The 14349-nt window shown below is 38.8% G+C and overlaps 2 protein-coding genes across 2 annotated transcripts; one reads left to right on the top strand and one right to left on the bottom strand.

The window, feature by feature from the left end:
* The first annotated feature begins 9709 nt into the window (after positions 1-9709).
* LOC148584361 (uncharacterized) lies at positions 9710-11865 on the top strand. The gene is made up of 6 exons (XM_088518637.1): positions 9710-9840; positions 9990-10223; positions 10313-10405; positions 10493-10594; positions 10700-11219; positions 11704-11865. Exons 1-6 carry the CDS (start codon positions 9739-9741, stop codon positions 11748-11750), a joined length of 1098 nt encoding a protein of 365 aa, XP_088374763.1. The 5' UTR covers positions 9710-9738; the 3' UTR covers positions 11751-11865.
* A 722-nt stretch (positions 11866-12587) lies between these two features.
* Positions 12588-14305, bottom strand: LOC132184855 (UPF0481 protein At3g47200). Its single transcript, XM_059598633.2, has 2 exons — positions 14080-14305; positions 12588-13678 (listed from the first exon to the last, which is right to left on the bottom strand). Exon 2 carries the CDS (start codon positions 13590-13592, stop codon positions 12588-12590), a length of 1005 nt encoding a protein of 334 aa, XP_059454616.2. The 5' UTR covers positions 13593-13678; positions 14080-14305.
* Positions 14306-14349: the final 44 nt, after the last annotated feature.

The raw sequence follows: 14349 nt of genomic DNA, 5'->3' as shown, positions 1-14349 counted from the left end.
TCTTATGTAAATTTTTGTTGTTGCATTAAACTATTCTATTAGTTTTTTAAAAGCCTCAAAACATTCAAACTAGGCCCAAAAAGGTTCAAAACCCATTCAGTCGAAAAAAAAAAAAAAAAAAAAGTTTCTAAAACTACAAGCTCGAATAAAAGCCCAACCCATATTCCACCTACCGCCCACCACATCCATCAACTTGGTAGCGGTGAATATTGAAAATCTCATTCAGTCGAGAAAGGTCAATTGTATTTCCAACTTACCAACTCACGAACACCCAACCCTATTAGGAGGATTTCATCACTAATCGGAACAATAGTAATTGGAGGCAATCCCTTTGATTCGTGGAGGTGGCCCATCTAATAAGATTATGCGCAAGTTTGTTGACATTGCAATGAATTTTCTCAAACGACCAATCAAGAATGGAATTCGGTAGATGGCGAGTTTCTGAGATGAAGGGATTCAATCACCATAATCGCAGATATGACAACCTATAAATCTTGGTCTTTTCCCAATGTTTTGGGCTCTATTAGAAATGTCATGATGTCAAGATGCAAAAAAGAAAAGAAAAAAAAATGTAATTGTCAATAGTTATAATGAAAGAAATAGTTTCCATATATACTATATGAGTTGTATTCCTCTCGGTCCATTGTACACTCGTTCACAAAATAATGGAAAAATTATGTTGATTTAGTGCTATGGTAGAAGCCCCTACCAGGCCCCATCATGAAAGATCATTGCAGGTTTGGTACTTATTTTTGTATGATTAGTTTAGGCCTTCCCCTTCCATTGATATTTTGTAATAGAGTAATAATAGAATCCAATTATCTCATCATCATTTCACTATGCTCATATGAAATCTTCATTAAACAACATTAAAAAGGAAAAAATTGATAATGCCATTGTGAAATAGGAATATGCCATTTAGAAATAACATGGCTATCATTGAGAAATTAAAAGTTCAAATATGCATCCACACACAACATGTCAACATTATACATAAAATGTTTGCCTTGCAATCACAGAGCTTACTAAAGGCAAGGTCGCTTTCACTACAAGAGGTCAAAGGATAAACAACAAACTAGAAGGAGCTTCACATACTTAAAACTGTTATCAAATAGTGTTTATTGTCTGGAAGATGGAGGATGGAGGTGAAGGGGAGGAATTTAGTTTTTAGGATGCACATAATAAGCATAAATGGTGTAGAAGGTCTGCAAAAAAGTAAGCACTAAAAGCACAAACCCAACAATTGCCGAAATCAACAACCATGGCTTTCCAAAATACTCGCGCTTGAAGCTCGTCCACTTGCCCCAATTCAACCTTTTCCGATAATACTTGTTTACATCTCCAAAAACGTCCAACAAGAAAAAGTAATCACTGTCACCACGATCTTTATAAATGGTCAAGTCCTTGCCCAATTTATTGATGAATTGCACAGCCTCGGCGTCAGTCCCTAAGAAATTGTCAATGACACGACGGTTACAAAGGTAGTCAACGTCCCTAGCAGTGTTGACAAGGCAGTCCAGCAACGTAGCGTAAATCGAAAAGGATTTGGAAACGTTGCACGACTGCTCGAATGCCACGCAGTTCACTAGCAATGAGCACATTGAGTCGTCGAGAATTAGACCGGGCATCTTAATCCACTACAAAAAAAAGGTCGTTTCTTCACGTGTCAAACAGTAACATTTTTTTGGCACGTCAGTAAATGCTGACGTGTTAAAAGTAGCACGTCAGCAAATTATTTACTGACGTGTTAAAATGTACACGTCAATATTTACTGACGTGTTGAAAACAACACGTCAGTATTTACTGACGTGTTACTTTGGCACGTCAGTAAATTTGAACCAAATTTAATTGTGACATCATTTTAAAATTAATAAATAATTGGCTGATTATTTACTGACGTGTCAAATACTGACACGTCAATAAATATTGACGTGTCAAATTGACACGTCAGCAATTGTTGACGTGTCAACTTGACACGTCAATATTTATTGACGTGTCAAATTGACACGTCAAGATTTATTGACGTGTCAATTTGACACGTCAATAAATCTTGACGTGTCAATTTGACACGTCAACAATTGCTGACGTGTCAAAGAGACACGTCAGTAAATATAATATATATATATATATTATACATATATATATATATATATATATATATATATATATAGGATTGATCCCAACATTATCAGATTAATTTAATATTGTACAATATGATTGAATTCCAATTAACATTCAATAAAATTAATTTTTAGAAAAGAAACACCGGCCAGTACTTTAATATATATATATACTTCTCTTTTATAAGACGTACCGTAACCCATGCCATTTGAACATTCAAAATTAAAAAAAAAAAAAAGAAAATTCCCAACTGTTAGCCATGTTTTACTCGAGATACCGTATATATATATATAGCAAAACCATGCAAAAGGATATATATATAACATGGCTATTTAATTAACGTGCATGCATGGTTCAAATTAGACTAAAGGATATATATATATAACATGCATTTTTCTCGATCTCATTCATTTAATTATGAGATACCAAATTTGGTATTTCATTAATTAAAATAATTAAAGTAACAATATTGGTGATAGATGATATTAAAGTTTTGACAAACACACACACACACACATATATATATATATATATATATATATATATATATATATATAAATCATGCACGCTATATATTATTTAGGTTTGAGCCATGCACGTTAAATTGAAATTGTTGTTTGTAAGAGTAACTGCACTATTCACGTACATAAAATAAAACCAAATACATGAGAACTCAAATGAAATACAAAAGAGGAAAACATAAATTATATTAGTATTAATATAATTAATGCTATATTAATTATAAACATATAAACGTACATGTATATATATACATACAAAACAGACAAATATTAGTTATATTAGTATTAATATATATAATTAATACTATAACATATATATAAACATATTTATATATATACATATATTAAATAATTCCTGACGGGCCACTTAGGCACGTCAGGAATTACTGACGTGCCACATGTGGCGCGTCAGTAATTCCTGACGTGCCTATGTGGCACGTCAGGAACGTGCGTTGGGAAGGCCAGCGCCTGCTGGCCGTCCCATCGCACGCATACACAGTTGTTTTAATCATCATTTTTTTTTCTTTTTTTCTTTTGATTTTCCCAGCTGATATTTTCTCTCTTTCCCCTGCTATTCCATTATCGCACGCACGCAGCACACTTCTCTTCTCCCGCGCGCCATCCCTGCAGGTATGGTTCTTCTTCATTTTCTTCTATCTCCTCCCTCACTCTTCCTCATTTTCTTCTAGCTCCTCTTCATTTTCTCTGTGATAAGCTTAATTTATCTCTCTGTAGCAGCAACGTAGCACTCTCTCTCCTAGCTAGCTCTCTCCGGCGGCCACGTCCACTTCGCCGTTGCCGTCTCCGGCGATTCTCCGGCCAATCTGCTCCGCCAATCTCCACCATCTCTCCTGCAGGTATATATATATATATATTGTTTTATTTTATAACTATAAATATTGATTTATTTTATATATAATATTGTTTTAATATTGCAGAATATTGTTTTATTGCATAATATTGTGTTGTTTTATAAATTTGATGTTTTATTCTGTCATATATTTCAATAATGCACTGGATTGAGTATTTGTGAGCATCTAATTGAGCTGAAATTTTTTTTCTTTTTAGGAATATCTAATAATTAATTACTTATTGTACGTTGGATATGCACATGCATGCAAAATGATGTTTCTCATGCTAGCTAGGTTTTTGTTTGAAAATATAATTGCTAAAGGTTGGCTTATTAGTAAAGAATTTATAAAACATTATATGAATTTTAATCTATCATTCATTTCAATATCGTTTGACCTTCTAATTAATTAGTACGTGTAGTGCGTGGTGATATATAATATTTATAGAGATTTAGTTTAAGACTTTGTTTAATTAATATTCAACGTTAATGAGTTTTTTAATATTCTTTTAACCATAAACGTTATGGATTAATTTGTAAGTTATAAAGTCACACAACGCGAGGATTCAATCCGAATTACATGGATTTAACGGGAAAAAGAGTTGGCAAAAGTGCAAACCTTGTCAAACTTAAATAGACGTGCTATATTGAATAAGTAAAAAGTCATGACTTTGTTTTTTAGACTATTTTTTCGCACTTTTGTTTTGAGTTTTTTTAACAAATCTAATCATAATTAAACACATAACCTAAAACACTTGCAAAATATATTCAATTTGATTCTTACTTTATTCTATCCCACATATATTATTTTTTCAAACAAAAAAAAAAAACCATACAAAACGGATAAAATTTTGGTTAATTTGAGGAACTTATATAGCTTGTTCTTGTTGAAATATAACGCATTAAAATTTATATTACCTAAAAACTAGTTGGAATTTTGTTAAAATTGTGATTAATATGAAAGAAATTAATCTAATGTGTCAATAACCCAAGAAACGTCCGAACCAAAAATATATATTACCAAAACATTTGCCATATTTGCAATACACTCAAAATTCCTTTAACCTTTATATATATCATATACAAAATAAATAAATACACCAAACAAAAGAGTTGTATGACCCATGCATGTCATCACCTACTAATTCATGCCAAAGGCTAACGACATTTAAGCTATATTTATTGTATTTAGGGTCCTCGTAACGAACCTAGCTCGGTAGATGTACTAGAACAACCTTATAAGTTATAAGCTAGCTATAATTAATTTGTTTAGGGTCCCCACCAAAGAAAATGCTTAAATTTTGGATCAAGTATTTTTTTTTAATTTGGTTTTTGTAGATTAATTATAATAGATAAGGGTTATAAATACACCCTTCAGTACGGTTGAATGTAGATACGCATGAATATGTATATATTTTTGGACATAAACAATTTAACCCTATACGAGAATGTATAGGTTTATATTTCTAATGTGGTTCAAATATTTAGGTATCGGTTTATGTTTATATACATGCATGTGCTTGAAAGTATGTATACAATTTGTAAGTCTTATGTATTTATTCCTAACTCATGTACGTAGATAAAAATGGACAAGAGTTGGATGACAAAGTCTAGGGGTACGAGGGAATACAGAGACGGGTGTAGAATGTTTGTGGAGTTTGCAGTTAGTAACTGTAGAACCCTTGATGGATTCATCTATTGCCCTTGTAAGGTTTGTCGAAATAACCGGCGCCACCCGCCGGGTTTCGTATTCGACCACTTGACAGGGGGAAAAGGAATGATGCCGGAATACACACTTTGGTTCTATCACGGTGAGAAGCATGTACAGGGTCCTGATACCGGGTCTAATTCCAATCGCCCGGCCTCAGATGCGGGTGCATCCGCAAATCAGGGTGGAGACATGCACGGAATGTTGCGTGATTTATTCGGCATGCACGAAGTAGTTAGGGAAGACAATTGTGAGCCTCAGGCCGTAGTGCAAGGGGGTGAGGAAATTGTGACCGAAGAAGCCGCTGAAGGCGATGCACTAAAGTACTATGCCCTTCTAAAAAAGGCGGAGAAGCCACTTCATACTGGGACAAAACATAGCAAATTAAGTGCCACTGTTCACCTGTACAACTTGAAGTGTGTTGGTGGAGTTAGTAACTCGATTTTCTCGGCTTTCCTAGAGTTCATCAATCAGTTGCTACCCGAGACTAGTGAAACTCTGCCAGTTAATACATATGAGGCGAAAAAGTTTTTGCGAGACATGGGACTAGGCTATGAGAAGATTCCAGCATGCCGTAATGACTGTATGCTATTCTGGAAGGGCAATAAAGAGTTGGATTCATGTACCGTATGTGGAGAATCTAAATGGACGGAAGCAATCAATTTAGATGAGGACGGTCAACCCATATCATCGGGCAAGAAACGTCCGGTGAAGGTGTTGCGGTGGTTTCCACTCATACCACGACTACAGAGGTTGTTTATGTCAGAACATACAGCACGCTTTATGAGGTGGCATGCAGAAGGCCGCACTAAGGATGGCGTATTGAGGCATCCAGCCGACGGCTTAGCATGGAAGTCATTTGACAATTTACATCAGGAGTTTTCAGCGGATAGCAGGAATGTAAGGCTCGGACTAACCTCTGATGGATTTAATCCATTTGGGAATATGACTACATCGCACAGCACTTGGCCTGTAATGGTTGTACCCTACAACTTGCCTCCTTGGATGTGCATGAAACACACATCTTTTATACTATCATTGATTATCCCGGGCCCAAGTTCACCTGGAATGGATATAGATGTCTACCTTCAACCCTTAATTGAAGAGTTACAAGAACTATGGAATGTAGGGGTTCGCACATATGACGTCTCAAAGAAAAATAATTTTGTTATGCGAGCGCAGTTGATGTGGACAATTAATGACTTCCCAGCATATGCAGATTTGTCTGGATGGTCTACCAAGGGTGAGAAGGCATGTCCGTGTTGTATGAACTCGACATGGTCAAAATGGTTAAAACATGGCCATAAATGGTGTTATATGGGGCACAGGCGATACTTGCCCATGGATCATCCATGGAGACGAAACAAAAGCACATTTGACGGCAACGTAGAACTAGAATGTGCCCCTGATGTGCCAAGTGGAGATGAAGTCATAAGCCAATTAGAAGGGATGGTGTTTGGGGATGAGAACGCCGGTCAGGCAAGGGAGGCTGAGAAAAAAGAAAGAAAAAAGCAGAAGACGAATAATGGCCATGTAGTGTGGAAGAAGAAAAGTATTTTCTTTAGATTGCCGTATTGGAAAGATAATTTATTGCGGCATAATCTTGATGTTATGCACATAGAAAAAAACGTCATGGACAACATACTTGGTACAATACTGGACATTCCAGGGAAAACGAAGGACAACCACGCCGCCCGCTTAGATTTGCAAGAAATGGGCTTGAGACGTACACTTCATACATTTGTGGACCCGCAGGATGGTAAGACCTATTATCAACAAGCTACCCACACGATGTCCAAGGATGATAAAACACATTTTTTGAAAGTGCTACGAAATGTAAGGGTGCCCGACGGATATGCCTCGAACATTTCTCGTTGTATACGACTTAAGGACCGTACGATATCAGGGTTAAAGAGTCATGACAGTCATGTACTGATGCAGCAGCTTCTACCTATTGCATTGCGTGGTTCACTTCCAAGCAATGTGGTTAGACCTCTTGTTGAGATGTCCACATTCTTCAGGTGCCTATGTTCAACAACATTGACCGAACAGGATATTGACCGACTACAGTGTGACATCTGTATCACGTTGTGCAAGATGGAACAAGTTTTCCCCCCCAGCTTCTTTACGAGCATGGTTCATGTGGTCGTGCATCTTATCCGTGAATGCCGACTCGGTGGACCTGTACAGTATAGATGGATGTATCCGGCAGAGAGGTAAAATTTGTTTACGGATATATTTCTATTTTTTGGTTTCAGGTGCCAATACATGACAAGTACTAACTAAACTGAAAATATGTATTGGTTCATATTTAGGAGCCTTGGAGTATTCAAATCTAATGTGCGCAACAAAGCGGCTCCCGAGGGCTGCATTGCGGAGGGCTACATAGCAACTGAGTTGGTGACGTTTTGTTCGAGATATTTAGAGAATACACCAACCTTTCACAATAGGATACAAAGAAATCTGGATGGTTCAAAGGGAAATGGAACACGAGTCCGACTCGACCGAATCACAATGACACAGATACACCGGTATATTATGTTCAACTTGGACGAGTTTCATCAATTGCGGATGTAAGTAGAGATCTTTTGTTGGTACATTGCATGCTCAATGAACTTGTGACAATATTGCTCGTATTGAATTATAATTAACATAATTTCGAATTGTAGGATGCACATAGATACGCTTAGGCGATCATGCAATAGGGGACGAACAACAGAGGCTCAGTTGGAGACCCAACATTATGACTTGTTCTGCGAGTGGTACCGTGACTACGTAAGAATGATGTGATGTTTACCTTATCACAATTGTCGGAGTTATTTGCGTGCAATTTTTAAAATCAACTAAAGCTAGTAACCGTACGTTTCCATTGTACGTAATATATTCACAGGTCGATCGATTGGACGAGCGATCCAGGAATGAACTTGGTGACAAATTGGTAATGCATTGTAGAGGGCCGAGGGAGGCAGCAGTCAGATACAATAGATATGTGGTTAACGGCAAGCTGTTTCGCACTATTGCATCTGATGCCGGAAAGAGGACTCAGAACAGCGGGGTGTGTGTGCCGACTCTTGATGGCGACACGTACTACGGGAAGTTAACGGAAATAGTTGAGGTTGAGTATTACGACAGGACTAAGTACGTTATGTTTAGGTGTGATTGGGCAGACAACACGAGGGACAAGGGGTACAAGGTGGATGAGTATGGTATAGTACTTGTCAACTTCAAAAACCTTGTCCACACGGGAGACCTGGTTTCTGATGAGCCGTATGTGCTAACTTCACAAGTTGACCAGGTATTTTACGTACAAGATGATAGGTGCCCAGATTGGGCTTGCGCAGTAAGGACCAAGCCTAGAAACATATACGACGTTGGTCAGGTTGAAGGACATCAAGATTCATGTGTCAATTACCACGAGTGTGAGCCTCTTATTTTGCCCAGAAATGTTGATCACGATCTACAAGATCATATCGAATACGTCAGACACGACTTAGATCCAACCGAAGCGTATGTATAGTAGTATAATTAATTTTATATTTATGTTTTGATTGGTAGTTGTTCACTACATGCACATTACATCAACACACTTAATTAAGCTGTGCATTTGCTAAAATCTGATATATATCTCATGTAGCACTATTATTCATGCATACTTAATGTAGTAAATATTTCATACATTGTTTAAGAAATTAATTGGGTTTGTGGTGTTTTTTACAGGGTACCATGAGTACAAGGGGGAAGAGGAAAGCACGCAGGGGCTCGTCCGCAGTGCGGCAGTCTACGTCGCCTGGGTCTCCGGCAGTCCAACTTGATGACAGCGAGCAACAAGACGTTGCTCAGCTTCTTGGGATACAGGAAGGATATCGACCAGTTCTTCCAGGTACGATGGAAGGGGAGACCCCTGTCCATGCTTCATACACTCGGGCAGGCATGGCCCAAACCGGGTTTCGGGTTGATTCGTACCCGTACAGCGAGTTACGACAGAGTTATGAGGGCGATGTCGAGCGGCTTTACACCCAGCATAGCGCAGGTACGCCCGACTGTTTTTTTAAAGATTCAAAAGATTGAAAGTTTCTAACTATATTGGTGCAATATCAATTATATTTAACTACAACTACAATTTCATAGAATTCTAAACATTATTAAAAACTACAAAGCAGGTCTGGAGGACACTGAGACAGAGGCCCAGGAACACATGGCAGGTGGGGTACAGGCCACAGATGACCCGCAGCCCACCAACCCTGCTCCCGACGCTCGGTTACGCCCTCGGCAGGTCCGGATCATAAGTAAGTGTATATACTTTAATGTCGTTGTTGATTTGGTTTTAATTTACTTGTTACCTAGTATTGAATTCGAAATAACTTACCTAACTAATTTTTAATTTGTTAGGTACTGATTCTGAAGGAAACACCGTTATTGAGGTGTTTACCATTCTTGATTCGCACAGGCGGCCGGGAGTCCCCCCCGGCAAACGGATCATTTTGGAGTACAATGCATCATGCCAGCCCGTTGGATTTAGTGCCGTGCGGTTCAGACGGATGACCGGAGACATAGTTAGGAGCGGAAATTTCGTCCGAATACCAGACGATTGGACGAAGGTACCGGACCGTACCAAGGAGGATATTTGGGACGCCTTGATGGTATGTTTTTTAATAATAAGTTAAACACTAGTAATGTATATATGTATATATACACTCTAAGTACGCTATATATATGTGTGTTTAGTAAGTAAATGCATATACACATATTTTATTTTATTTTTTAATTTATCAATGTTGAACTTGTGCAGGCATACTTTTTCGTTCCACCCGAGTACAACTTGGAAGCAGTAAAAAATGAAGCATTTAAGGATATGGGCTCCAAGCTGCGGACTTGGAGGCACGAGCTCAAAAAAATATGTGCCATTACGGAGGAAGATACGCCGGACACTATACGGGCAAGACTGGGGGGACAGACGCTAGGCGAGTACAATCCCGTCGATCTGGATATCTTATTGGAGAGATGGTGTACCCAGGAGAATAGGGTAGGTCATGAGTTAAATTCTTAGTGTTGTGTACTGTCATTTATTGTAATTGTATTGGTATTAACATATTAAAAGTGTTAACTGTGTAGGAGTATGCGGCGAAAATGAAGAGCTTGCGAGCATTAAATGATTCACCACATTGCACCGGATCAATGAGCTATGCCAGGTTGACACAAGAGGAGGTACGTGTGTAATTTATCCTATATATATCTAACATTATATCGTATTGATATATTTAAAAATAAATGAATTACCTATTTTAAATGCAGGCCGAACGTTTGGGCCATCAACCCACTCGTGCACACAATTATGTCAAGTCACACACGAAGAAGGGCGGTGGATATCCGAATGATATTGTGAAGGAGAGATGTGTATGATATTCACTTTTCATATGTTGTTTTGCTTGTATATTTGATAAATTATTTGCGATTAACAGTTGTGCGACCCACTGACTCAATAATTAATGTGACATTCAGGAAAAGATGAATGAGCTTATACCCACCGACCCTGCAGCATCGTCTAGCATCACAGAAGGAACGGTCAGGTGGGCGCCAAACGACGCATTCGCCCAGGCAATGGGAAATAAGCCTGAGTATGCCGGTAGGGTTCGGATGGCCGGACCAAATATTCTGCCTGTGCGGGGGACCATACACTCATACTATACACCGTCACAGGCACGGTCAGGAAACGTCAGGTATTCCACGATATCACAAGACACACTTGATAGAGCGCTTGACGCGGAGAGGGCGAAGCACAAGGAAGAGATGGATGCGTTGTTGGCCGAGAACAATGCGCGGGTAGCCCAGCAAGTGGCGGAGCAGATGGCTGAGAACAATGCCCGGGTAGCGCGACAGGCAGCTGAACAGGAGGCTGAACGTCAGGCAAGGTTTGACGCCCGTTTTCGCCAACTTGAGGAAATGATCCGGTTTCACACCCCACCAGACAATGCTTCCCCACCCTTTGCGATGGTGCGATCGTCGGTCGACAGTGGATCAGGTACTGACTTTTTTTAATAGTCAATTTAGTTTTATAACTGTCCCTATATATATATATTTAGAATTTGGATATGTTGTAGTCATTCTAAATAATTAATGATGTTGTAAATCTTGCTTAAATTTGGTTTATATATCATGGTTGGTTTGGTGATGGATGTGGGTTAGAGTTTTGCTGGTTGAGATAATTATTTAGAGTTATTCATGCACGTATAAATGGATATAACTGCATGGCACGAAGCAATACATGCATATCAATATCATCAAGACCAGTTCTTCATAAACTTAATTTTGTAACTCTAAATATAAATAGATATAAATGCACTCAATGCTAGGGAGGGTGCTTTCCCTTTGTGTTTATCATATCTTCCATTGAACCCCCAACATTAATAACCTATATGGAAGTTCTATAATTGTATTCGGGCTCAATCGATTATTTGTTTGGTGGTTGTTTTATTGGTGAATATTGTTTGTTTTATCATTTGCAGGTAATGGACATCGTCGAGAGGATGCTATGGATGTCAATGATCGCTAGTCTGGTCGAGAATTTGAGGCTATTCACAGTTGTGTATAAGTTGATGTAATTGTATTTGTGTATATTATGTTAGTATGTGACATTTTTGGTGTGTTGAAGTTAGTTTATATATATATTTGTGATTGGTGTATATATATTATGTTATTTGTGTTATTATGGTGTGTTGAAGTTAGTTTTGATGGGTAGTTTGTGATTGATGTTAATGGATATGATGTATGTTATTTGATGGAAAAATTGTATATTATTTGCATGGTTTTGATGGATAGATTGAATATCAGGTGAACCGTAACACAAAATTCGGGTATAGTCCTGAAAAAAATCACAAAAAATATAGGGGGGAGGGAAAAAATCTGGTTCAAAACGAACCAAATTTGCCGACGTGTCAAAAATTGACACGTCAGTAATTACTGACGTGTCAAAAATTGACACGTCGGCAAATTTGGTTCGTTTTGAACCAAATTCCTGACGTGTCAGTTTTTGACACGTCAGGAATTTCCTGACGTGTCAGTTTTGACACGTCAGGAATTTCCTGACGTGTCAGTTTTTGACACGTCAGTAATTTCCTGACGTGTCAATTTTCACACGTCAGGAAATTCCTGACGTGTCAAAAACTGACACGTCAGGAAATTACTGACGTGTCAATTTTTGACACGTCAGTAATTTCCTGACGTGTCAATTTTCACACGTCAGAAGATTTACTCACGTGTGAAAATTCAGCACGTCAGTAATTCCTGACGTGTCAATTTCGACACGTCAGGAATTCCGATTTCCTGACACCCACATTCTTCACGACCGAAACACGTCAGGAAAGCCCCGTCAGCAAGATTTACTGACGTGTCAGGTCGTCTGACACGTCAGTAACCATGGGTCAGCAAAAAATGTGTTTTTTGTAGTGATCACACCATTGTTGAATTTCACATCCAAGAAGCTGTCCGCCGTATGCCGATTGACCTTAATCCCGGCACGACGTAGCTTCATGACACAGGGAATTAGAGTGAATGGTCTGTAATCATATGTTTTCTGCATTTTTTTATAATGAGCACGTGAGATAATAGCTTTATTATAAGCACGTGAGATAAATACCAACCGAACAAGGTCCAGCAAATGTAACCAGTGGAGCCGATCAGTTGCAGGCATGTTTCTGGATTCTGGGATGATCGATATGGAGCAAAGAAAATTCGTGGCAGTAACAAACAAGGACTTACGAGAGCTAATATTAAAGCAAATTGTATATAACGTATTCAAAACACAAGACGGGATCTGATTCTCAAGCAAGAGCAAGTCCCCGAATATCTTGGGTAATATTACCATATCTAGCCTGTAGAGAGGGTTGTTGTAGATGGACCGTTCATCTCGATCTAGTTCAGTTAAATTTAATTTAGCGCGGAAAAACAACGCTAGTATAAAAAAACCATCAATGACCATCATTTGAAGGAGCTCATCGGTACTCATGAGGTTGATGGTTTCGGATTCGGATTCGGAATAACACTCCCTCACTTCCTTTTCAAGTGGACGTAATTGTATCAAGCACGCCGCTAATTTTCCCTTTCTACTCTCCATAAAGGGGGCGAGGCAACGCCACTTGAGCTCCTCCATCATCTGGAGCTGAGGCTTGCCGTGGTGGTAAGGCCCGAGGGCGACCACCTGGGGCTCGAGCCACTTACCGTTTATGTTCTTGAGCCTCCTAGGAAGCCTGAAGATGCAACGCTTTTCATTGGTTCCTGTTTCAGGAGGCAATGTTGATGGGTAACAACTACTCTTGAAGAACCTGTCTTCCATCTTGGCTAGGAGGCCCTCGTCGACGACGTGATCATCAGTAGCTTCTCCTACCGCAATTTCCATCGCGAGCGTTTCAGACTCTCAGCGATTTTCTTCGTGGGTTTTGGTCTTGGGTGTACGTGAAGTTGAAGCTGGGGAGTACTGGCGCCCTGGGGTTGAGGGGAAGAACATGTTAGTACGTATATATGGCTATCATTCCCAATTCCTCCTCCATCATGTCTTCTATTGGGAAGGATCCCCAGTATAACCCATCCCTTTTGTTGTATTTGCTCAAAAAAAAAAAGAATTAAAACAGTGAAATATTATATTTGTAAATTGTATCCTATTAGCCATGCATCTCTATCCACATCTTTAATTAATAGTAAGTATACCTCTCTTTTGCTTAATTATATCTCTCTTTTAGCAAAATTACATGGCCATGTCACCCGTGTGTATGTATCATGTATGTGAGAATAATAAATCCCAGAAAACAAGCAAAGAAATATTATAAGTCAAAACAGGCATACAAAACTATAAACAAAATCTTAAAGTTGCAAGCTAATTTACATACCTGTTCTATTTGATGCTGAATTCCCACTACAGATCGAGTTGTAAAACTAGACGGTGACCCTCACAGAAACCAGCTCAAGCAAATAAAATTCAGAACCCATCTACACGGCTCGATCTGAAAGGGTAAGGAGCTTTGAAGCAATTGGAGGAGTAGGGAGAACCGAAGACTGAAGAAGCCGACCGTAAAGTGAAGACTTTGAAAAGTCAGTACTGACTCGTCAGTTGCTTGGGGTCTGAAATGCAAAAGGGTAAAGGGTGTCATAGGTGAGAG

Source organism: Corylus avellana, chromosome 7 (genome assembly GCF_965113065.1).
Source record: "Corylus avellana chromosome 7, dhCorAvel1.hap1.2, whole genome shotgun sequence".
Classification (NCBI taxonomy): Eukaryota; Viridiplantae; Streptophyta; class Magnoliopsida; order Fagales; family Betulaceae; genus Corylus; species Corylus avellana.
This window is presented reverse-complemented; position numbering and strand designations above follow the sequence as displayed.

Coding starts and splice junctions, on each gene's coding strand:
- LOC148584361 (XM_088518637.1), top strand. CDS start 9,739: ATGACCGGAGACATAGTTAGGAGCGGAAATTTCGTCCGAATACCAGAC. Junction 9,841..9,989: donor ATATTTGGGACGCCTTGATG/GTATGTTTTTTA, acceptor GAACTTGTGCAG/GCATACTTTTTCGTTCCACC. Junction 10,595..10,699: donor ATATTGTGAAGGAGAGATGT/GTATGATATTCA, acceptor TGTGACATTCAG/GAAAAGATGAATGAGCTTAT.
- LOC132184855 (XM_059598633.2), bottom strand. CDS start 13,592: ATGGAAATTGCGGTAGGAGAAGCTACTGATGATCACGTCGTCGACGAG.